Source organism: Dama dama, chromosome 33, assembly GCF_033118175.1.
Source record: "Dama dama isolate Ldn47 chromosome 33, ASM3311817v1, whole genome shotgun sequence".
NCBI classification, from domain to species: domain Eukaryota; kingdom Metazoa; phylum Chordata; class Mammalia; order Artiodactyla; family Cervidae; genus Dama; species Dama dama.
This window is the reverse complement of record NC_083713.1, coordinates 29,057,945-29,080,768: the sequence shown is the minus strand read 5'-3', so window position 1 is coordinate 29,080,768 and position 22,824 is coordinate 29,057,945. Positions and strand designations below refer to the sequence as shown.

The window sequence follows — 22,824 nt, the reverse complement described above, 5'->3', positions numbered from 1 at the left end:
TAGGACATAATTTGCTCTGGCAGAATCTAAAGATACTGTGGTGCCTGATTAACCAAAAGGAATTCCCAAGTGGGGAAGCAGTTGTAATTGTGTTCTTCAGGATCAGGCTGCCTGCACAGGAAGCCTGGCCACACCATTACCAGCTTCTAAGCTGCTCTCCGGAGAAGGCAATGGCACCCCACTCCAGTACTCTTGCCTGGAAAATCCCATGGACGGAGGAGCCTGGTAGGCTGCAGTCCATGGGGTCGCTAAGAGTCAGACATGACTGAGCGACTTCACTTTCACTTTTCACTTTCGTGCACTGGAGAAGGAAATGGCAACCCACTCCAGTGGTCTTGCCTGGAGAATCCCAGGGACGGGGGCACTTGGTGGGCTGCCGTCTATGGGGTCGTACAGAGTCGGACATGACTGAAGCGACTTAGCAGCAGCAGCAGCAAACTGCTCTCACCCTTGATTTTTTCCTCTCTAAAACAGAGCATTGTATAACCTGATTCAGAGAGTTTATGTGAGGATTAAATAAGTGAATTCTTAGCACAGGGCTTATAATACATAATAAGCTCTCAAGAAATTAAGGATTCCCCAGAAATAATATTAGACAGTGCAGAAAAAGTGATCCAGCTTAAGGCAAAGTCCTGGATTCCTGAATGGGCTTGAGAGAATGGGAAGGGGGTGAGGAAAGAACAATTATCAGCTCCCCTCTGCCCATTCCACACAGAGTGCTAGTGACTGTTGAGTTGGAAAGAAATCCCAGAAGGAAGAGGAGTTCCTCTCTGTGACCATGATCCTGGGCATTGTGAACCACACTGACTTTCACTGATGCCTTTTCTTTTCTGTGCTGGGAGGCATTTTAGAGGCAGAGAGACAGGAAAGTAGCAAGAGGTGTCATGCCACCTGACTCTTCACTTTTCAGCTCACACAAAGTTGGAATCATAGAAATGGAAAAATCACAAAAGAGATTAAGTCTTTGTCTGTGGTCCTGTCCCCTCACGGATCGTTGCTGAGTCTCTTTTTCTAAGTTTTTATTCTTGTCTGCCTTTTATCTCAAGAAAAGTTTTGGGCAATAAAGTTTTACAATAGGATGCTCCCCAGAATATTCCTATTTCAATAAGGAACTTCTGGGATAGAAAGCAATGAGTCTTAATGAGGAAATTTGATGCACCATGACAAAACAAAATTTTTAAGTGGGGAATGAAGAAGTTTTCCATTATCTCTTCATTACCTCTTAAATATATTCAGCAAGTGCTCTTAAGGCAGAGAAGGCTAGACTCATTCAGTTGATCATGGTTGGAAGTTACCTACTCCAAGCATGAAATACAAATTTCTTTTTAAAAAAGTATTTTATTGAAGTATAGTTGATTTACAATATTGTGCTAATTTCTTCTGTATAGCAAAGTGACTCAGGTATATAGATATGTAGACAGATATATTTTTTTCATATTCTTTTCCATTATGGTTTATAACAATTTTGAATATAGTTTCCTGTGCTATAGAGTAGGACTTTGTTGTTTATTCATTCTGTATATACCAGTTTGCATATACTAACCCCAAAACTCCTAATTCTTCTCTCCCCACCGTGAAATAGAGATTTCTTAAAATCTGGTGTTTCATCTTAAAAAACAAAACAAAAAAAAAAGCAAAACACTGTAAAACTCCTAGCCTCTCTCTGTTTTTCTCATTCAATTCTTTCCTGTGCCAGTTATTAATTTAGTGCCTTTCAGCTCCAAATTTTCCCTTCTTTCCCCTGCTTTGTGATACTGGAGTGTACTCAAACATTTCTCTTTTGCCATATGGTAGGAGTTAAGCTTTGTCAGTAGAGGGCACCAGAAGGCCACTGCCAGAGGAAAGGGCCCTCTTCCTGGTTTCAGGGTAGCTTTTCCTTCTTGCTTCTGTATCCTTTGACCCTCAGTGGTGTTTGGGACACCCAGTGGTGTTCACCCTCCAGTAAGTTTTACCAGAACTCACTAGGCAGCTTCCTGGTGAGTCTCAGGCACCAGGCACGTGGTTTCCTGTTTGCCAGCCCTGGCTTGTCTCACCTCTGAGAACTTCACCCACCATGGACCACAATCACATCTTTTCCAATGAGATCAGAGTCTCAGCCTTGGGGGCAAGGGCTCTTACAAGTTAGTTTCTTCTTGGGATGTTCTGTTTCATCTAGACATAGTAGCTGCTCCCATGTCTGCTCTTGCTAGAGTTCTCTTCACTCCTTAGTATCTAATCCACTATTCAGTATAGTTTAGTCACTCAGTCGTGTCCGACTCTTTGCAACCCCATGGACTGAAGCACGCCAGGCTTCCCGGTCCATCACCAACACCCAGAGCTTGCTCAAACTCATGTCCATTGAGTTGGCAATGCCATCCAATGATCTCATCTTGTGTTGTCCCCTTCTTCTCCAGCCTTCCATCTTTCCCAGCATCATGGTCTTTTCAAATGAGTCAGTTTTTCACATCAGGTGGTCAAAGGATTAGAGTTTCAGCTTCAGCATCAGTCTTTCCAATGAATATTTGGGACTGATCTCCTTTCGGACTGATTGGTTTGATCTCGTTGCAGTCCAAGGGACCCCAAGCGTCTTCTCCAACACCACAGTTCAAAAGCATCAATTCTTCTGCTCTCAGTTTTTCTTTATGGTCCAGCTCTCACATCCTGCATGACTACTCGAAAAACCATAACTTTGACTATATGGACCTTTGTTGGCAAAATAATGTCTCTGCTTTTTAATATGCTGTCTAGGTTGGTCATAGCTTTTCTTCCGAGGAACAAGCATCTTTTAATTTCATGGCTGCAGTCACCATCTGCAGTCATTTTGGAGCCCCCAAAGATAAAGTTTCTCACTGTGTCCACTGTTTCCCCATCTGTTTGCAATGAAATGATGGGATCAAATGCCATGATCTTAGCTTTTCTGAATGTTGACTTTTATTTATTTATTTATTTTTTGAATGTTGAATTTTAAACCAACTTTTCCATTCTCCTCTTTTCACTTTTATCAGGAGGCTCTTTAGTTCTTCTTTGCTTTCTGCCATAAGGCTGGTGTCATATGCATATCTAAGTTATTGATATTTCTCTTGGCAATCTTGATTCCAGCTTGTGTTTCATCCAGCCCAGCATTTCACATGATGTACACTGCATGTAAGTTAGATAAGCAGGGTGACAATATACAGCCTTGACGTACTCCTTTCCTAATTTGAAACCAGTCTGTTATTACATGTCTGGTTCTGTTGCTTCTTGATCTCCATACAGATTTCTCAGGAGGCAGTGAGGCTGTTCCCATATCTTTAAGAATTTTCCACAGTTTGTTGTGATCCAAAGTCAAAGGCTTTAGCATAGTCAATGAAGCAGAAGTAGGCATTTTTCTAGAATTCTGTTGCTTTTTCTATGATCCAGTGGATGTTGGCAATTTGATCTCTGGTTCCTCTGCCTTTCCTAAATTCAGCTTGAACATCTGGAAATTCTTGATTCACATATTAATTCTTTATATTAAATTTTCTGCATTCAAATTACTAGTGGTTTTCCTGTCTTCTAATTGGACCCAAATTGACAGAGCCTAGAGGGTCAGAAGTGCTGTATGCAGATGAGGAGTTTGTGGAGGCACTGGACGTATAGACCCCAGCTCTGTCCCTTCTCTTCCTTTTGCAAGTCAGCCTGCACTAGAGGATGGTTCTGCAGCCTGCACTCGGCCAAAGCTCTGCCTCTGAGTGAGAGGCCTGTGGTGGCCCAGCCCTGGGCCCAAGACCAGCTGGTTAAGTCTGTCTAACTCTGTCTTTCAGTCTTAGAAACTATTTTCTTCAGGTAAAAGCCACATTCTCTGAGATCAACTTTATCAGTAATAAAGGTATCATTTTGGACTCAATCTGCTGACTTTTTCTTGTCTTTCAATTAGTTCAGAATGCAGGCAGGGAGAAGTCCTACTTTTTATTGTCTGCACCAATGATTTTTTTGCATAAAGCAATTTTAAATAACTTATTGCCAGAAAAATGGATGCACCAGGAAAGCATAGCATGTCTAGCGCATGTTGTTTAGCTTTGCCTGTCCCCTGACCTTCTAGCTCATCACTATGACTTTCATCTGACCAGACATCGTTTTTTCTTAAAACACTAACCTAACTTGAGAGTGATTCTATACCTCCAAAATGCTTTGACACACCATTAGTGATCCCCTTCAACGAGTACAATCCCACAGAACCCATATAAACAGTCCAGAATTTGAGGATAAGGAAAACATTTAGAAAACAGTGTCACCTGTTTGAAACACATCTCTTTAAAATCATAAATTAATAAATCATCACCCTGAAAACTGTGCTTTTTAAAAAAAAAAAAAAAGACTTGTGGCTCACTCTCTGCATAAAGGATCACAGAGGAAATGGGTCATTAGCCAGCTGTTGGGCAAGGTCATATTCTCCACACACTGGACTTTAACAGTTGAATATGATGGAGTTGCTGAGTTCTTGTTGAAGGAGCAGATTGAAGAAAGGATGTCAGCAAGTGACCATATTGGCTCAGACAGTGAGCTACACACCACTTGACATAGCACTTTCTATTGTCCTTGACTTTCCCTGGCACTCTGCATGCGTGACTGAGTTGCCTATGTATCCTGTGTGTTTACATAGTGAAAGTACAAATGAGGGAAAGGTACCCCAGTGTGCTTTAGAGAGAATGAGAAAATGCATTCTGTGAACATTTGAAATGTGGTATAGTGGCCAAAGATTGATAAAGCTCAGTAACACATTCCATCTCAGGCTTAGGCTTGACATGAGAAACGTAATGCAATTTTGGGATTCTGAGATGATCTTTGAAACAGATTCTTGCTGAGCTTAAAGCCAGAGGAAATGACCATCTTGTCACTTACTGATGGTAAATGGTTGCAAATGGGTTTATTATGGGCCATGTGATTTGATGTGGTAACTTTACATTTTAAATATTTTAGCTTAACATTGCCAGCAGTGTTGTTTAAGGGGCAAAATCAAATTAGGTTATTAAGAAGCAGAAAAAAAGAGGAATCAACAAGGTTGAGGTTTAAGTACAAATTTTTGCTTTTCTCCTCACTACTTTTAGTAACTTTATCAAGTAGTGTAGAAAACATTATCATAGGTATTAATCATAAAATCTCTACTTTCTTAGACAATGGTGATACAAGGCTGAGATGTGACTTAGACTCATTTAGTTTTTGTGACACAATTCAAGACATGCTACCCTTGAATATGGGACCTTGGCATATTGAATATTTCAGGTTGAAGGAATTTGAGAAGTGGCATGTGCAGGAAGGACTTTCTGACCATCCCTAGAAGCAATTTATAAAATCCTCTTGTGAGAGATGCCCTCCCTATACCCAAAGGAAAGAAGCATCCTTACTGCAAAAGACCAAGACAGTGGACACAGAGAGGACCTGAGTGAACAGGCCTTGCTAAATTTCCCCAGTTCACCACACTTACTCATACTCTTTGTCCCATCATGTCTTTCCAAGATTCTCTACTCTTTCACATGCTCAGGTTTAAGTGTTTCTTTGGATCTTCATTTACTTATGAAGGCTCCCATGCATGTAAAACTTATATTAAAACATATTTATCTGCTTTTCTCTTGTTGTCTGTCCTTTGCCACAGGGGCCCCAGTTGAGAACTTAAAGGGTGGAGTAACGGTATTTTTCCTTTTGTACATTTACTTCTTTCCAGACACCTTCCCATCCATCTAGTGTTGTCCTTGAAAACCTCTTCCCTCCTCCTTCTCCCTCCTTCAAAGGACTGACCCTGATGGAGCTGCCTTCACTGTGGAGTTAGCATTCTGCATGAATGGAGTCCTTTCCAGGCTGAACCGGTCTTTCACATTTACTGAGGTTTTAGCACATGGCATTGTATTTCTGATTTCTATGTCATTTTCATGTATCTCTTTTCTGGTTTTAAAGATATAGCTGTAGCTATTTAATTTTTTCAGATGATTCCTCTTTAGCAGAATTACATGTGTATTTTTAATAAATCTTGGTCTATGTCCTGTGTGTCAAGATAATTACCCAGAGATATCCACTGTCCAAACCAGGGCGCAGATGCCTGCAAGTGGCAGAGGGGACCTCAGTAGTAGCGTTCTTGGTCTGACATTGATGGAGTTGAATAACTCAAAGTTCCCATTGACAGCATATTAATATTTAATTGGTGGTAACCAAGGGGTGCTTCACAACCTTCACAACTCTTCACAACCCTATAGGCCTTTGGGTTGTCACTTTCTCTTCTGCTCTACAATTGCTCACTGGTCACTTTGAGAAAATGAGGTAGTCAGCACCTGCTCTCTCTACATTTGAAATATATGGCAGGATCCTAAATGTTCACTGACAAGAGGTGTCCACCGCCTAAGAAACTTTTTAAAAGTTAGAAATCACATAATGGCATATGTAAACCATTTCAGTCTTCTTCTATCTTTATTTTTTCTATGGAAAAAATTAAAACAGCCTGAATATCCATCAGTGAATGAATGGCTAAACTATTGTATGCACATGTTGGGGAATACTATTTGAGTATGATGTTGGTCTGGGATTGTCTTTAAGTCTTGTTACTGAATGGGAAATATAGGGACCGGGACACTTAATGCGTAGAATATAATTTCATTTCTACAGTCCTCAACTATAAATATATTGTAAATAGTAATATAAATTTAATTTATTATATTATAATTTATAGTACAGCAAAACTATATATATTATATATTATAGCAAATACTTAAAAGTGAAAAAAAAAAAAACAGAGAAAATACAAGCCATACTGACACAGGGAGGAGACTGGGATTAGGGGTGGTAGTGAAGAGGTATTATACTCTTTGCTTTCTCTATCCCTGGAGAATTTTTTAATATTACGATGGAATCATGTATTACAATTAAATATAAAAACTTTAAAATAATTCTGAACAGGGAAGATATGACTTAGGACAAAAAGCAACCACTTTGGTTGGAGCTAGGTGGTGATCCTGAGGGGAGACATGGGCACAGACCTAATCATTCCCCCTCATTAGTGAACCTAGCAGTAGGTGTCGGAGTGGCAGCTCTGTCTCTGTGGTTAATACTCAGAATAATTCATTGTTCTCAAATGTCTTGCTTTATTGCTTTTATTAGTAAGGAAATAGAATAGCTTTTTAGCACACTCCTGTGTTTATTTAACTGTATATTAATGACTATTAACTATTATACTTCAATCTTTGTATCTTCCTCTGCTTATTCTCTCTCTCCTTCCCTTTCCTTAAATAACCTTTCCCCTCCTACCATCTGGTTGATATATTCTTTATAGGATCTGCCTCAAATTGACAACTTCCAGGTAGTCTTTCTTAATTAACTTAGTCTTATTGATAAATCCTTTACTCAGTATGTTCTTGATGAATGGCTTTAATATTTGGCGACTTCATTTTACACCTTCTAGAGGTATTGCTTGCTAATTGTTTTTCTGTCATTTTTTGCATATATGTTCTCTTAATTCATCTTTTAAAGTAATGGACTCTTTATGAGATGAAATACAGGGAACAGTGAGGTGTGTGGACACTGGAGACAGAAACACCTATTTGAAACCTGATCCTTCCACTTTTGGAGAAGGCAATGGCAACCCACTCCAGTACTCTTGCCTGGAAAATCCCATGGACAGAGAAACCTCCTGGTGGGCTGCAGTTGGTGGGGTCCCTAAGAGTTGGACACGACTGAGCGACTTCACTTTCACTTTTCACTTTCATGCACTGGAGAAGGAAATGGCAACCCACTCCAGTGTTCTTGCCTGGAGAATCCCAGGGACGGGGGAGCCTGGTGGGCTGCCGTCTCTGGGATCACACAGAGTCGGACATGACTGAAGCGACTTAGCAGCAGCAGCAGCAGCAGCCTTCCACTTTTTACTTGGACATTTTTAAGAAAATTCCTTGTTTTAAGCTGCTTTTCCCCACATGTGAAACTGGAATAAATCGTGATTTAAACTGCATTATAGACATTGTCTGAAGTCAGATGATTTATTTGCTAGCTTTAGTCAAATATGTTCAGGGTCCTGGGTACTACAAAGGTAGCCCAAATGATGAAAATGAGGTTTATACTATCAAATCCTAATCAAGTTACTACCTAAGGGGACTCCTTTGTTCCTCAAACTCTGCTTACTGTGAATTTGCTCACATCCAAAGGAACTGTTCCGTATTTGTCTAGTTTTTTTTTTTTCCTGCTACTTTGATTTTTTTGTTTTGTTTTTGCTACTTTGGGAATCAAGGTCATATTTTGTCCTGGCGTCATTTCTTGGGTTACTTACAGTATATCTGTGTTTATGTGCATTCATTCCTGTAGTCATTCATTTATTAAAAATTTACTGAGTGCTGCTGTGCTAGGTACACATGAAGCGTGGGTAGGAGCCTACTAGGTGGACAAACTGGGAAGAACATTCTCAACTGAAGGTACGGCATGTGCAAAGGCCCCAAGGCATGAGAGAACAGGACTGACTTCAGGAGCTCAAGTTCTGCACAGTACAGTACTGCAGCGCTGGGTGAGATAGGCAGGCGGTTTGAGATGGGATTGAGTAGATAGGCAGGTGTGGCCATCTGTATATCATGCCAAAGAGTTGACATTTTATCATGCTGGCAACGTAGGCCTACTATAGAATTTTGAAGAAAATAACAAGATCATATTTGTGTGTTATAAAGAAGTTCTAGCTTCCAAGTACAAGATGGATTAGAGGGAGATGAATACAGAGGGAGAGAGGAAAATAAGGAGGCTATGGAGTAGGCTGATGGAGATGGTAAGTGACTGAACTAGGCCATGAAAGAGGGAATGGGGTGATGAGAAAGAAATGTAGGAAGCAGAATTGATAGATGTTGGTGCTTGATTGATATATTAGTTTTCTACTGCTGTCATAACAAATTTGTTAGAAATCTGACATGGATCTCACTGTGCTAAAATCAGGGTGTCAGCAGGGCTGCATCCCTTTCTGGAGGCCCCGGGGAGAATTGATTTCCTTGTTTGTTCAGGTTAGCAGAATTCAGTTTCTTGTATTTGCAGAATTGAGATCCCCATTTATTTGCTGGGTAGCAGCTGAGTCCCATTCCCATCTTCCAGAGGCCACCTGCAGTACAAGTCCACTTGACTTGTGGCTCTCTTTCCTCATCTTCAAGGCCATCAGTGGCAAGTAGAGTACCTTTCACATTTCAATTCTTTCCTACCGCTTCTTTCTTTCTGCCTCTCTTTTATGCTTTAAAGGAGCTGAGATTAAATTAAGTTCATCCAGATAATCCAAGGTAATCTTCCATCTCAAGGTCCTTAACTGTAATCATCAGCAAAGTCCCTTTTGCCATGGAAGGTAACATGTTCATAGGCACCAGGCACTAGAATGTGGACTTCTTTAATAAGGGGAGCCCTTATTCTGTTTTTTTACCTTGGAGGTGGTGTCAGTGGAGAGCATTGAACTCAAGTTTCTGACTTCAACTACCAGGTAGAATGCAGATTTAGAAGATGATGAGTTTGATTTTGAACATGCTGACTCTAAGGTGCCCCTAGGAAATCAAAATGGAACATCTAGTAAATAGTTGAATGCACCAGTGAAAAGATGGAGGAAAAACTGAGGCAGGAAATATAGATTAGAAAGTTGCTAATGTATAGTGAGCCCTCAGTGAATGTTTAGAATAGGAGGAGAAGAGAGCTGAGAACAGAATGCTGGGACTAATATATTGTAGTTGCACCAGAGGGAGAAGGACTCACAAAAGGGACTGAAGGAAAACCTACGTGGTCTCCCATCATGGGGTCTGGGATGCTTATTTCTTTTCTCTTTACCTGGGCTGCTTTCTCCTCATTCCCTAGTTTCCTGCCTATTCCTAGTATCTGCTTCCCAAAACCAGTTTGTATATTGTGCTCTCCTGTCATCATGGATCTTTCAGCTTCCGAGCCTATTACTAAACTGCCTGTTGTTTGTTTGTCTTTTGTTCTGTTTCCATTCAAGGTGAAAAATAAAAAATAAAGGGAAAACCTTCTAAAGAGACTCAAATTGACCCAGCTTATCATTTGAGTCATGCTTTGGCACAGGTCACTAGATGAAATTTGGATTGGTTGTCCTGAGATTGGGTGCCCCCCCTTCCTCCAATCAGCTGCTTCTCTATTTCAGGAACTAAAATGAATTCAATCTGACTGTTCAGCAAATCATTTTGTTCCACAGAGGCTTTGGGGGAAGAAGGTTAACTCTATCTCCATCGTATTTGCTAGATCTAGGATTATGATGTCAAAAATGGGCATCACCCCTTGCTGCTAGCCTCATGTAGCTCTAATGCTGTCTGTATACAGGGATTATTTTGTAGAAATTGAATTTGGAGTCCAAATCACAGGAATAAAATCCAGGCAGGGGAACCTCAAATCAAATATAGTCATTTTCCTTTACTGACTAATCTCTTTTCTACATTGCCTTGGTATGTTTATAAATATTATCCAAATGAGAACTTGGTATTCAGATTCATGGGCCTTTCAACCACTCAGCATTCAAACATCCTACAGGCTCTCAGCATCCATACACATACATGAGTGATGCCTGCTGACCTCAGCTATGCTCTGACATTCTTATCACACTGAACATGAAGCATTTCTCCTTGTGGTGAGAGACCCTTTTGGGCAGGGTTGCAGCTTTCATCTGTAGTGTTTAGAGGAGCCAAAAAGGCAGGACTGTTATTATTTGGTGCTCTTTCTGCATATCAGGAGAAAGAAAATTTACATTGCCAATGCAATCAAAGTACTGTAAAGCCTTCAAATTCCTTTTAGTTTTCATTATGCTCAGATAGTAATTTACTGAACCTAAGTATGATGGATGGACTCCAGGAAAGATGGGGCATCTACAAGGTCAAATGAGCTTTTCTAAAACTAAATTCCTGTGATGTCAAACTCAGAGAAAGTGTTTCTTTGTGTGGAGTTCATGTGAGGCCATCATAGGTTGTTGGTGGTAGTGGTGGTGGTTTAGTCACTAAGTCGTGTCCAACTCTTGTGATCTCATGGACTGTAGCCTGCCAGGCTTTTCTGACCATGGGATTCTCCAGGCAAGAATACTAGAGTGGGTTGCTATTTCCTTCTCCAGGGGATCTTTCTGACCCAGGAATCGAACCTGGGTCTCCTGCATTGCAGACAGATTCTTTACCAACTAAGCTATGAGGGGTTGGTGGTAGCCTGGGCAAATGGTGTTTTCCTGCTGTTCCTCTGTGTCCTGCTGCAGAGGTTCAGGCCAACACATAAACAGTAACTTCTGCTCATAGTTCCTGCTGAGGGACAGACTGGAAATAGGAAGGGACAGTGTTCTTCACACCAGTATGGACACTTCCATCCATTTATCCAGTTGTCTCTTGTGAGGTCACTCTCTAATTGTGGCAGAGGTTTGTCCCTCCATGCTCGACTGGCCAAGGTCAAGCCTACCAGGGTTTAATCAAGTGTGCCTACAGTGACTTATTGGTCACAGTTAATGGCTTTGGAGCTGGATGAAGTCTGATAGACAGTAAATTGCTTGAGCAACTCTTCTCTGTGGAACTGACCTCCCTGAGAGCAGAATAAGCAGGAAACCTGAGCAGAATTGGGAAAGTCTGAGCTGTGGAAAGGACTGTAGAGATGATCTAGAGTAAACTGCTCACTAAGGTTGCTACCCTGAGGTGAACTGGAAGGACATGTGGATGCATAATCTCCAAATAGCTAGAGTCAGTAAGAATAGTTCAGCCAAGCTGGTATTAAAGCAGAAGTTATGTGATGGTATTTTTATTATGTAAAGAAGTCCAGGGAAAGTTGAAGGCAAATATTGTTAAATGAATGAGATAGAGGCAGTCTCCAAAATAACTGAGGGGCAACTTTTCAATGGCTACTCTTTCTAGCTGGGTACACAGGTAATTTTCCGTTGGGTTTCTAAATCAGAAGATCTGAAGAATAATTAGTTATGTAGAACAGGGAAATCATATAGTTTCTTTCATCATTCTTCCTTTCCCACCTTATCCTTCCCACCTACTCTCTCCCCAAACCTGAAAGAATCATATAGTCTAGCCTCAAAAGATTATTTATGTTCTTTGAACCTACCAGACTTTTTACACTTCTGTAACTTGGTACATCTTATTTCCTAAAACTGAGATAGCTTTCCTGTCCTCTCTCTTAAAAACTCCAACCAATTTTCAAGGGTTAGCTAAAATTTGTTTTCTTTTTAAAGTCTTCTGGACTCCCGAGATTGGATAAGTTGCCATTTTATTAATGCTTCCACATATCTTTGTGCTTGTGATATACTTATAAAATTATGTTCTAACAATATAATGGAGTAATCCTCTGAAATATGATCAACTCAATTAGAATTAATTACATAAAATGAGGCTTAAAGAAGATGGAAGTTATTTCTCTGTCCTGTTAAGGAAGACTAGGCAGAAGCAATCTAGAGCTGGTATGGCAGCTTTAAAATGTCATCATGAATCCAATGTCCTGTCTATCTTCTTTGCCATGAAAGTGAAGTTGCTCAGTCATGTCTGACTCTTTGTGACCCCATGGACTGTAGCCCCCCAGTCTCCTCCGTCCATGGGCTCTTCCAGGCAAGAATACTGAAGTGGGTTGCCATCTCCTTTCCCAGGGGATCTTCCTAACCGAGGGATTGAACTCGGGTCTCCTGCATTGCAGGCAGACTCTTTACCATCTGAGTCGCCAGGGAATCCCTCCTCTTTGCCATACTCAGTTCATAGCTCACATTTTCATTTCACATACAAAATGGCTGCTCATGGTGCAGTCATAACATCCATGTTCCAAAAAGCAGAAAGGGGGAAGAAAAAAGATAGCATGTCTCTTCTTTTTTAAGAAAACTTTCTAAAAATATCATAGAACAATTTTAGTAGTATATAATTTGGCCAGAACTCAGTCACATGGCCATATCTAGCTGCATGAAACTCAGGAAAAATATATATGGCAGCATTGTATCAGAATAAAAATTGTATTAGAAGAGGTGAGAAAAGGAAGGGTATTGAGAGGCAGCTTACTATCACATTATCAGATACATTTTTTGTTTCTGATCATGCATGCTGCTCCCCCTTCCTTTGCTGATCGAAGCTGAGCAAGCTATGGCTTTAGGAAGCAGATAGAACCCAAGAAAAAACAAAGGTATATAATGGGTTTAAGATTTATAGTCATCGTTCAGGTGTGCAGAAATGTAACTTTCTTCATTTGCTGAACTTGACTTGCTCATAAGCCCCTATTTCCACTTACTGCTAGAAAAAAAATTCCTGTCAATTAAAGGTAATGTCACTTCTGTTTTAAAATTGATTCTCTTCGGGTAAATATTCAGCCAAATGCAGGGTTTTGACATTTTCCTTTTCCTGCCTTCTCACCACGAGGTGTTCTGGTTACCAGAGTCTTTCCACAGTTCTCTAGTTCTCTTGGGACCTCCAGTACTTAGGTGAACACCTAACTCCAGTTACATTAGGTGTCTGTCCTCTTCACTACCCAGGAACTTCTCAGGGTCTGGAACCTTGTCTTAGCTGTTTTGCTTTCTCTGGTGCCTATTGTGAATGTTGACATATAGGAAAAATTTTAAAAATGTGACCAGTGAATTTATAAGTATACTTTAAATACATCATGTAATTAATTCAAATGGATCATAATAATCTGAAAATCCTGTAAAATTAAAAGTCTTCCCTCAAGCCCATAGCACTTGGCTTATAGCTTTCTTATGGTGCCAATAATACTCAGCTCTCAGTTATAGTGGCTATGTGCTTGCCTCACCCTTCGATAGTGTCCACTCCCTGAGGAACGTTCCTGATCTGTGTAACCCTCAGAGGTCCTGCAGAAAGCTGTGGACATACTAGGCCTTCAGTCAATGGAAATAAGCCACTAAACGAATAGGGTTTGGCACTTCATAATTTACCACTGATAAATGACTCCTACCCAGAAATAAATAAGCCTAGATTTTATCAGAGCTATTTAGAACAATATCAGTAAAGATAAATTGATATTTTGCTTTTAACAAAACAATTTTTTTGTAAGAAAAAAATGTTTTTGTTTTTCAGAAATCCTCCACCTACTTTACTTCATCCAGAAAAATGGTGTGAAGAATTCAACCACTTCATTTCACAGTGAGTATTTCTTCCATGAAAAATTGTTCATCCAGCAAGGCCTTGGACAGTGATTGGAGAAATCCAAGCTGTGGAATTGATTTGGTGCTAGATATTGTTATACCTTCTAGCACATCATGACACAGAATTTGTTCTGGTAATGATAGATGGTGCCTCTGCAGATTTGAAAAATACGGAATTCCATTTGACTTTTGGTTATAATCAGTCCTCCTGATCATATGTGTCACATTTATCTGACTACTCTGTCCTGAGAAAAATATTGCCAAAGGGTCTTGTTTAACAAGAGAGGGGACTCCATATAAACATCTGACACCCACACTTGAGCCAGAGAGGAGACAGAAGGTGGTAGCCTTCAGTAGAGATTTTGCAGCTTGGAATTTAGGCTTTGCTTTAGGATCTGTGGTCTAGGAGCAGGGCTCCAGCTTCCAAGATGATTGAGGGGCAAAGTGAGATCTTGGGCCTGAGGCACCAAGGTGAGAAGCCCCAGCCAGGGCTCAGAGTGTGGAGAACAAGATGAAAATCCAATTGATGGGTAATGTAACTGGTGGGAACTGTGTTAGCAGGAACTAGGCTGTATTGCATGGGACCAAGACAGGAGCAGAGCCAACAGTAGCACCAATAGGGTGGGGACTGAGTGCTGTCCCCTGACAGAGAAACCACACTAGTCCTGAATCTGGGGAAGGTGCTCAGTGTTGGAGGGGTCTATGTAAAGGGGCCTGGTGAACTGTGGGGGGCAGGAATCTAGACAAGGCAATTATAAGCTATAGAGGTGCCCTCAGCATCTAGTGTATCAAAGAAGGGGTTCAAGGGTCATGGAAGGAGAAAAGACATGACCAAAATAGCTGATAAACAGGAAGAAGGAAAGAATCAACACAAATTTCTCTAACTGATGCCTATGTGCAGACTTAGCTTCCACAAAGACATTGCAAGGAAACAAACTGGGTCTCTTGATCGCTTTCCTTAAGCACAGTACAATCCCTTGTTCACAATTCCAAAACCCAAAGAGCTCTGAAAAATGGAAGTTGTTTTTGTATTTGAGTCATTTAGCTACAATCCCTGACCTTATGTGAACTGATTTGGTGGCACACATGACCTAAACTGAAGTGAGGCTATTTATAGCCATTATTTGTCCTACTCAGTGTGAATATTCATGTGAATTGCTACAGATATATTAATGTGTTTGATTACAGTGTGCTGCCCTAGATCCTGCTGGGGATGTTATATAACATACAGTAAATGCACTGATTTGCTTTTCTAAAATTTGATAAAATTCTGAATTCTAAAACATATCTGGCCCCGAGGGTTTTGTTTAAAGAGCTGTGAACCTGTATTTCATTTTCATTTCAAATATAGCATAATTCAAGGTCCCTGAAATTGTTTGTCCCGCCAATCTCTCCTAGCTTTTTGCTATCATCCTCAGAAGGGAGGAGGGGTAAAGAACTCCAAGAATTCCACAACTTTAAGGAAGGCTGTGTTGGAATGTGACCATGGAATTCAGGGCTGGGGACAGATGATATTCTCTTGTCCTTCTGGTCCCCACTCTGATATTCTGCAGTGACTGCAGGATGCAAAAGTAGCTGCAAGTCAAGGCTGGTGATAGTGGGCAGTGTTGAGAGGAACAACAGATACAGCAGGAGGGAGGATGCTCTCAGAGGAGCAGAGGAAGAGCCACTTCCTGATATTTGGAAGCCAAATGAAGAGGTGGAAGGCACTGGAGAGCTACAGACATCCTGGTGGCTGGAAACACATTTCAGATGACCCCAGAGAAAGAAATCCAGTGGTTAGGCTTCCCGTGATGTTGATTTTCCTTTTCATTCCATTGCTTCACACAGATGCCCTTGACTGACCTTCTCGAAGCTGTTGACCTAGAAAACCACATCACATGCTCAAAAAAACACTTTCCTATACCAAACACTAAATGCCTCTAAAATGTGACTTACTCACCAAAGGTTTGGCTTCAAGAGTATGTTTGTGTTCTTAAAGTAAGCACAGTATTTCATGGATAGATGTGGGAATAAAGGTACGTAATTGATGATAGGGTTGTGGCTTTCAGGATTAAATATAGTATAGAAATCCCCCTCTACTATTGATTATTCTTTATGGCAAATCCCATTATATTCCCATTTAAATCTGGTTAAGTCTTACCCAACCCTGAAAATTCTATATGTGCTCATTCTGAATCGCTTTAGTCTTAGAAAAGTGTTGGTACTAGAATGGAGGACTCAACACAGAAAACAATGCCTTTAGTATGCATACGTCAGCTACAGAGCAAAAGCATCTTATTGAAATGGCAGAGGAGAGTCTGAAAAGGTTCTAATGAACCAGTGAAGGTAAAGAGAAATTAAGTGATCGTATGCTTTATTACTAATTTAAGATATGGAAAAATGTCATCAGTATTCTCTTTATTTAATGATTTGTCCTTACTGATTTCATTAATGAAAATATTATATGTTATAGGTGTTCATAGATTCTTTCCTGACCTCAGTCCCTCAATTCTATTTTCCCCGTAACATCTGAGATTCTTTAACCATGAATTTTCCTTTTACAAATTTTTTAGGAATATTACTGTCAAGATTAGGAACTATTGTATTTTGTATCTTTAGGTAGAAAACTATTTACGATTCCAAAATATTACCCTTTGGTTATTAGGAACCAGCCTACCAAATGCGATTTTAATTTTCTATTTCATTCTATTTATTCAAATCTCTAATTAAATGTAAACAAAGATACTCACTGGGTTAGAAATGTCTATTTAAAGAGAGAGCCTTGGTTTACTTTTATACTTACCTTACTGATCTTGGGAAGGAAAAGGGAAACTATGAAGGATTAAGACCTTCCGATCATAAATTTTTCATTATTGCTAAAACTGAGGTGGGAAGAATGTTATCTGGTAAATTTTTTTAGCCTGAATTATCCAGATAATTTCTTCAATTCCCATTGTGGGTGGAGCCACGGTTCCTTGATTTAAAGTAAACTAAACTAGTTCTCTCTAAAGAATAAATAGGACTGGAAATTTTTTTAACAGTTTTAAAACCTTTAATACCTGGTTCTCATGTAACTGCTGAGCCATATCAGCATCAATTCAATAATTTAAGTCTTTCTTGGTCCATGATGGCACCATTCACCAAAGGACCTCATGGCTTCTCATTGTTGCTTCAGGGATCTGAAGGAATTGGTCAGGCTGCAGCCCAGTGATCACAGCTATGTAGACAGGGGACTCTGTGTGTGTATGTGTGTGTGTGTGTGTGTGTGAGAGAGAGAGAGAGAGAGAAAGAGAGAGAGCGAGCGAGCAAGTGCAATAAGTGCAGGGGTGGGAGCAGAGGCAGGCTGTAAGTGCCAGGAAGTAGCTTAGAGTTTTTAGATGTGTTTCCACCATTCTTCTTAATCTGGAGACAGTAGAAGAGATTTTAAATTCTGACATCCTATTAGTAAACCTATTTTGAGGGTTAAAAAAAAAGAAAGGAAACATCAGCCTGTTTGGTTTTGAACCTTTGGTTGTTAGTGATGATTGATTCATTCATGTGTGTTAGTTAAGCATTTGTCAAAGCATGACTCCTGACAGCTTAGTTATGATAAATTAAACATGATACTCACATAAATTCTGCACTGCTTTTTATCCACATGCTAGAACCCTGCCTGATGTTTTTTGTCACCTTTGTAATGTGTGGTTGGCTGTGTAGGGATTTCATTATCAGCCCTTTACTCTTTGGCTAAAGCTATTTGCATAACAAGGTTATCTGGTTGAAGTCCCAGACAGATGTCTATTTTGTCTGGAAGCTCCATTCAGAAGTAGCCTTTTGATAAGATGACAATAATTTTCCTTTACCAGGTTCTCTTTGGTTCTAAAGGACGTCACTTCTCTTTTTAGTTCAAACCAATGTCAAGTCTTTGGACTAATCTACGAAAATTCTTTACCAACCTTTGTTCGAAAGGTATCTGTGAGCTGTGCTTTTTCATTTTGCCTCAGAAATTTTTGGGGTTTTATTATAAATTAGATTTAGGACTTCATCATCAATGGCTTTTGAGCTGATTAGTGAGACAATAAAGATGGATTTCTCTTAGTCAAGGGCAAATCCACCAAGAGTACTATGACTATTCGGCTTCAGACTCATTGATGATTTGAACCACATGATTGCCCACGCACACACCTCTTTCCATGGCTGACTGGCTTGAGTAGCTAAGTGTGCAGGTGTGTCTATTTCCCAGAGTGAGCATCGTGGTCATGCCTGCCATGTAGTCATGAAATGTTGAGGCAACCTTTCCTATCCCTGCAAATGACATTCAAATGGCTATAAGCAGTTGTACTGAATGTTAACAAGGTGTGATCACTCTGAACTACAAAACTACTAAAACAAATGGGTGTTTGCATAAATTTATTCCTTAAAAATTGAAACTCAGACCTGGAACATCTGCTTTTCTCTAGGCCTGAATGTTTGTAAAGGTAATCATTTTGGAATGGTTAATTTCTTGACATTGATTGTACTCCCTTCAAGGCAACAATTCTCAGCCCTTCACCATTCTCTGTTTTGCATTTCAAGGCAGCTTAATTCCACATGGCTTTATAGTATCAGTGAACAGCACTCTTGGAATGATAAATATCCTAACTCAGAGACTGATAAGGTTCCACAAATATTCTTGGCTTTTTAAGTCCTGATGGATTCTCAGGTGGCTATGCACAGGGTTAATACCGCCTGAGTAGAAGGATACAATAACCTTTATTTATATTACTTCACAAATTGGTAATTTTAATTAAAATGAGCAGTGGTATCTCTGGTGACAGACTCTTTCCATTTTAGATTTATTTAGCCAATGATTAGCATTATGGTTCCTTGAATTAATTAGCATCTCTTGAGCTATAGGGAATTAGTGAATTAATAAAAACTGATGGAGAAGTTAAAAAAAATTCTAATTTAAAAAACTCCCAATTGTCCTGTCCTCTCTAAACATATTGATCAATATATTTATAAATGCAGCCCAACTTCTTTCTCATTTTGAAAAACTGAGTTTTTTTTTTCCTCTTCATGAGAAGAATAAAGCTGTGTGTTTCAAGGTTGTATCTCCCTGAAGAGCATCTAATTTAGATTACCTAATAGATCATCTTAAAAACACCGAGGGCCTGATTTGATCTCACTTATACTCCACCTGTAAACTCAGCTGATAAAATCTGCTTTTCTCATGGTATAAACCTTAGTGTGGCTTGAAGTTTGAAACACAGTGTAGTATCTGCACATACCTGAAATATACTGTTGTCCTGGGAACTGTGGCAATGAGGAGTTCAGCCTAATCCAAAATAAGCAAATGGCATAGTAAAGTAGGTACCCCAGACTCTTGTCAGCATATTCCCAACAAATGCATTTAGAACTTGTAAGAGACCAAGTCTGTAGCGTATGTCATAGATTTCTTTTTTTTTTTTTTTTTTTAATTTTTTTTTTATTATTATTATTATTTTTTTCCAGTGGGTTTTGTCATACATTGATATGAATCAGCCATGGATTTACATGTATTCCCAATCCCGATCCCCCCTCCCACCTCCCTCTCCACCCGATTCCTCCGGGTCTTCCCAGTGCACCAGGCCGGAGCACTTGTCTCGTGCATCCCTCCTGGGCTGGTGATCTGTTTCACCATAGATAGTATACATGCTGTTCTTTTGAAATATCCCACCCTCACATTCTCCCACAAAGTTCAAAAGTCTGTTCTGTATTTCTGTGTCTCTTTTTCTGTTCTGCATATAGGGTTATCGTTATCACCTTTCTAAATTCCATATACATATGTCAGTATGCTGTAATGTTCTTTATCTTTCTGGCTTACTTCACTCTGTATAATGGGCTCCAGCTTCATCCATCTCATTAGGACTGGTTCAAATGAATTCTTTTTAATGGCTGAGTAATATTCCATGGTGTATATGTACCACAGCTTCCTTATCCATTCATCTGCTGATGGGCATCTAGGTTGCTTCCATGTCCTGGCTATTATAAACAGTGCTGCGATGAACATTGGGGTGCACGTGTCTCTTTCAGATCTGGTTTCCTCAGTGTGTATGCCCAGAAGTGGGATTGCTGGGTCATATGGCAGCAAAAAGAATAAAATACTTAGGAGTATATCTACCTAAAGAAACAAAGGACCTATACATAGAAAACTATAAAACACTGATGAAAGAAATCAAAGAGGACACAAACAGATGGAGAAACATACCGTGTTCATAGATTTCATATTAGTGCTTGTGGCGCATTATGTTGTGACTTTTATTTTAATTTTTTTAATTAATTTTTTTAGAGTGTAGTTTCTTTGTAATGTGTTAGTTTCTGCTGTACAGCAAAGTGATTCAGGTATATACATATGTATATAATATCATATATAGTTCTTACTCATGCCAGTGATTCAGTCTTGTATGTATGTATATGTGAAAGACTACATATACTCTTTCTTATATTCTCTTCCCATTTGCGTCACCACAGAGCACTGAGTAGAGGTCCCTGTGCTGCACAGTGTGTTCTCACCAATTGTCCATCTCACCTAAGGTAGTGTATATAGATCAATTTCAGTCTCCAAATTTGTCCCACCCCTTAACCTTCTCTGTTGGTAACCATAAGTTTCTTTTCTACATCCGTGACTATTTCTGCTTTGCGAATAAGTTCATCTGTACTATTTTTCTAGATCCACATATAAGCGATACTATGCAATATTTGTCTTTCTCTTTCTGACTTACTTCACTCTCTATGACAATCTCTAGATCCATACATGTTGCTGCAAATGGCATTATTTCATTCCTTTTTATGGCTGAGTATGTATGTGTGTGTGTGTGTATGTATATACACACACACACACACACACACATACACACTACATCTCTTTTATCCGTTCCCCTGCTGATGGATATTTAGGTTGTTTCCATGTCCTGGCTATTGTAAATAGTGCCACAGTGAACATCCAGGTACACGCATCCTTTCAAATTATGGTTTTCTTCAGGTATTGTCCAAGTGTGGGATTGCTGAATCATATGATAGCTCTATTTTTAGTTTCTTAAGGAACCTCCATACTGTTCTCCATAGTGATTATACTAATTTACATTCCCACCACAGTGTAAGAGGATTCCCTTTTGTCCACGCTATCTCCAGCACTTATTGTTTGTAGATTTTTTTTTTTTGATGTTAGATGACTTTTAGATAAGGTTAGTCTGAATGTACCATCTATACAATTTATTCAAAAAAAGAAAACACATGCTTAAGTTGCATAACATACATCAAAAAGAATCTGCAGTTGAAATAGACAAGTGATAGTCAGCAGTGAGCTGTGTGCTTGGGCTAGAACTGGAAAGATGGTGGCATGGCTCACACATCTGTCCATGTCCTGTCATTTCAGCCCTTCCCCAAGTCCAGCTGGGCTCATCATCAAGAAGAGGCAGCCATTGGAGAGCAGTGTGCGCTATCCAGCAGTGTCACTTAGTAGCTCTGTAACCCTGGGGAAAGTATTTAACCTCTCTGATCCTTGGTATTCAGTTGTCAAATTGGGGCTGAGAATACCTGTCTCAGAGGGTTACTGTAAGGATTACATTATATAATGTATATGTAGAACCTGGCAGATAATTATAATAATTAACATATATAGCTCTTACTCATGCTAGGCTCTGTTCCCTACACGTCATCAGTTCAGTCAGTTCAGTCAATCAGTCGTGTCCGACTCTTTGCACCCCATTGACTGCAGCATGCCAGGCCTCTCATTGCCAACTCCCTGAGTTTACTCGAACTCATGTCCATTGAGTTAGTGATGCCATCCAACCATTGTATCCTCTGTTTTCCCCTTCTCTCCTGCCTTCAATCTTTCCCACCGTCAGGGTCTTTTCCAATGAGTCAGTTCTATGCTTCAGGTGGCCAAAGAATTGGAGTTTCAGCTTCAGCATCAGTTTTTCCAATGAATATTCAGGATTGAGTTCCTTTAGGATAGACTGGTTGGATCTCCTTGCAGTCCAAGGGACTCTCAAGAGTCTTCTCCAACACCATAGTTCAGAAGCATCAATTCTTTGCTGTACTCGGCTTTCTTTATAGTCCAACTCTCACATCCATACATGACTACTGGAAAAACCATAGCTTTGACTAGACGGACCTTTGCTGACAAAGTAATGTGTCTGCTTTTTAATATGCTGTCTAGGTTGGTCATAAATTTTCTTCCAAGGAGCAAGCATCTTAATTTCATGACTGCAGTCACCATCTGCAGTGATTCTGGAGCCCAAAAAAATAAAGTCTCACTGTTTCCACTGTTTCTCCATCTATTTGCCAAGAAGTGATGGGACCAGATGCTATGATCTTAGTTTTCTGAATGTTGAGCTTTAAGCCAACTTTTTCACTCACCTCTTTCACTTTCATCAAGAAAAGCTTTAGTTCTTCTTCATCTTCTGCCATAAGGGTGGTGTCACCTGCATATCTGAGGTTATTGATATTTCTCCCAGCAATCTTGATTCCAGCTTGTGCTTCATCCAGCCCAGCATTTCTAATGATGTACTCTACATTGAAGTTAAATAAGCAGGGTGACAATATACAGCCTTGACATACTTATTTCTCTATTTGGAACCAGTCTGTTGTTCCATGTCCAGTTCTAATTGTTGCTTCCTGACCTGCATACAGATTTCTCAAGAGGCAGGTCAGGTGGTCTGGTATTCCCTTCTCTTTAAGAATTTTCAAGAATTTGTTGTGGCCCACACAATCAAAGGCTTTGGCATAGTCATTAAAACAGAAGTAGATATTTTTCTGGAACTCTCTTGCTTTTTCGATGATCCAACATCTCTGGTTCC

At 39.8% G+C, this 22,824-nt stretch overlaps 1 protein-coding gene across 1 annotated transcript in view; it reads left to right on the top strand.

Annotated features, from left to right (window-relative positions):
• Positions 1-22,824, top strand: part of MYO3B (myosin IIIB) — a 416,196-nt gene that overhangs the window by 112,612 nt on the left and 280,760 nt on the right. Inside the window, exon 8 of the mRNA XM_061135386.1 lies at positions 13,974-14,039. Coding sequence (XP_060991369.1) covers positions 13,974-14,039 — 66 coding nt within the window. The remainder of the gene's footprint in view (positions 1-13,973; positions 14,040-22,824) is intronic.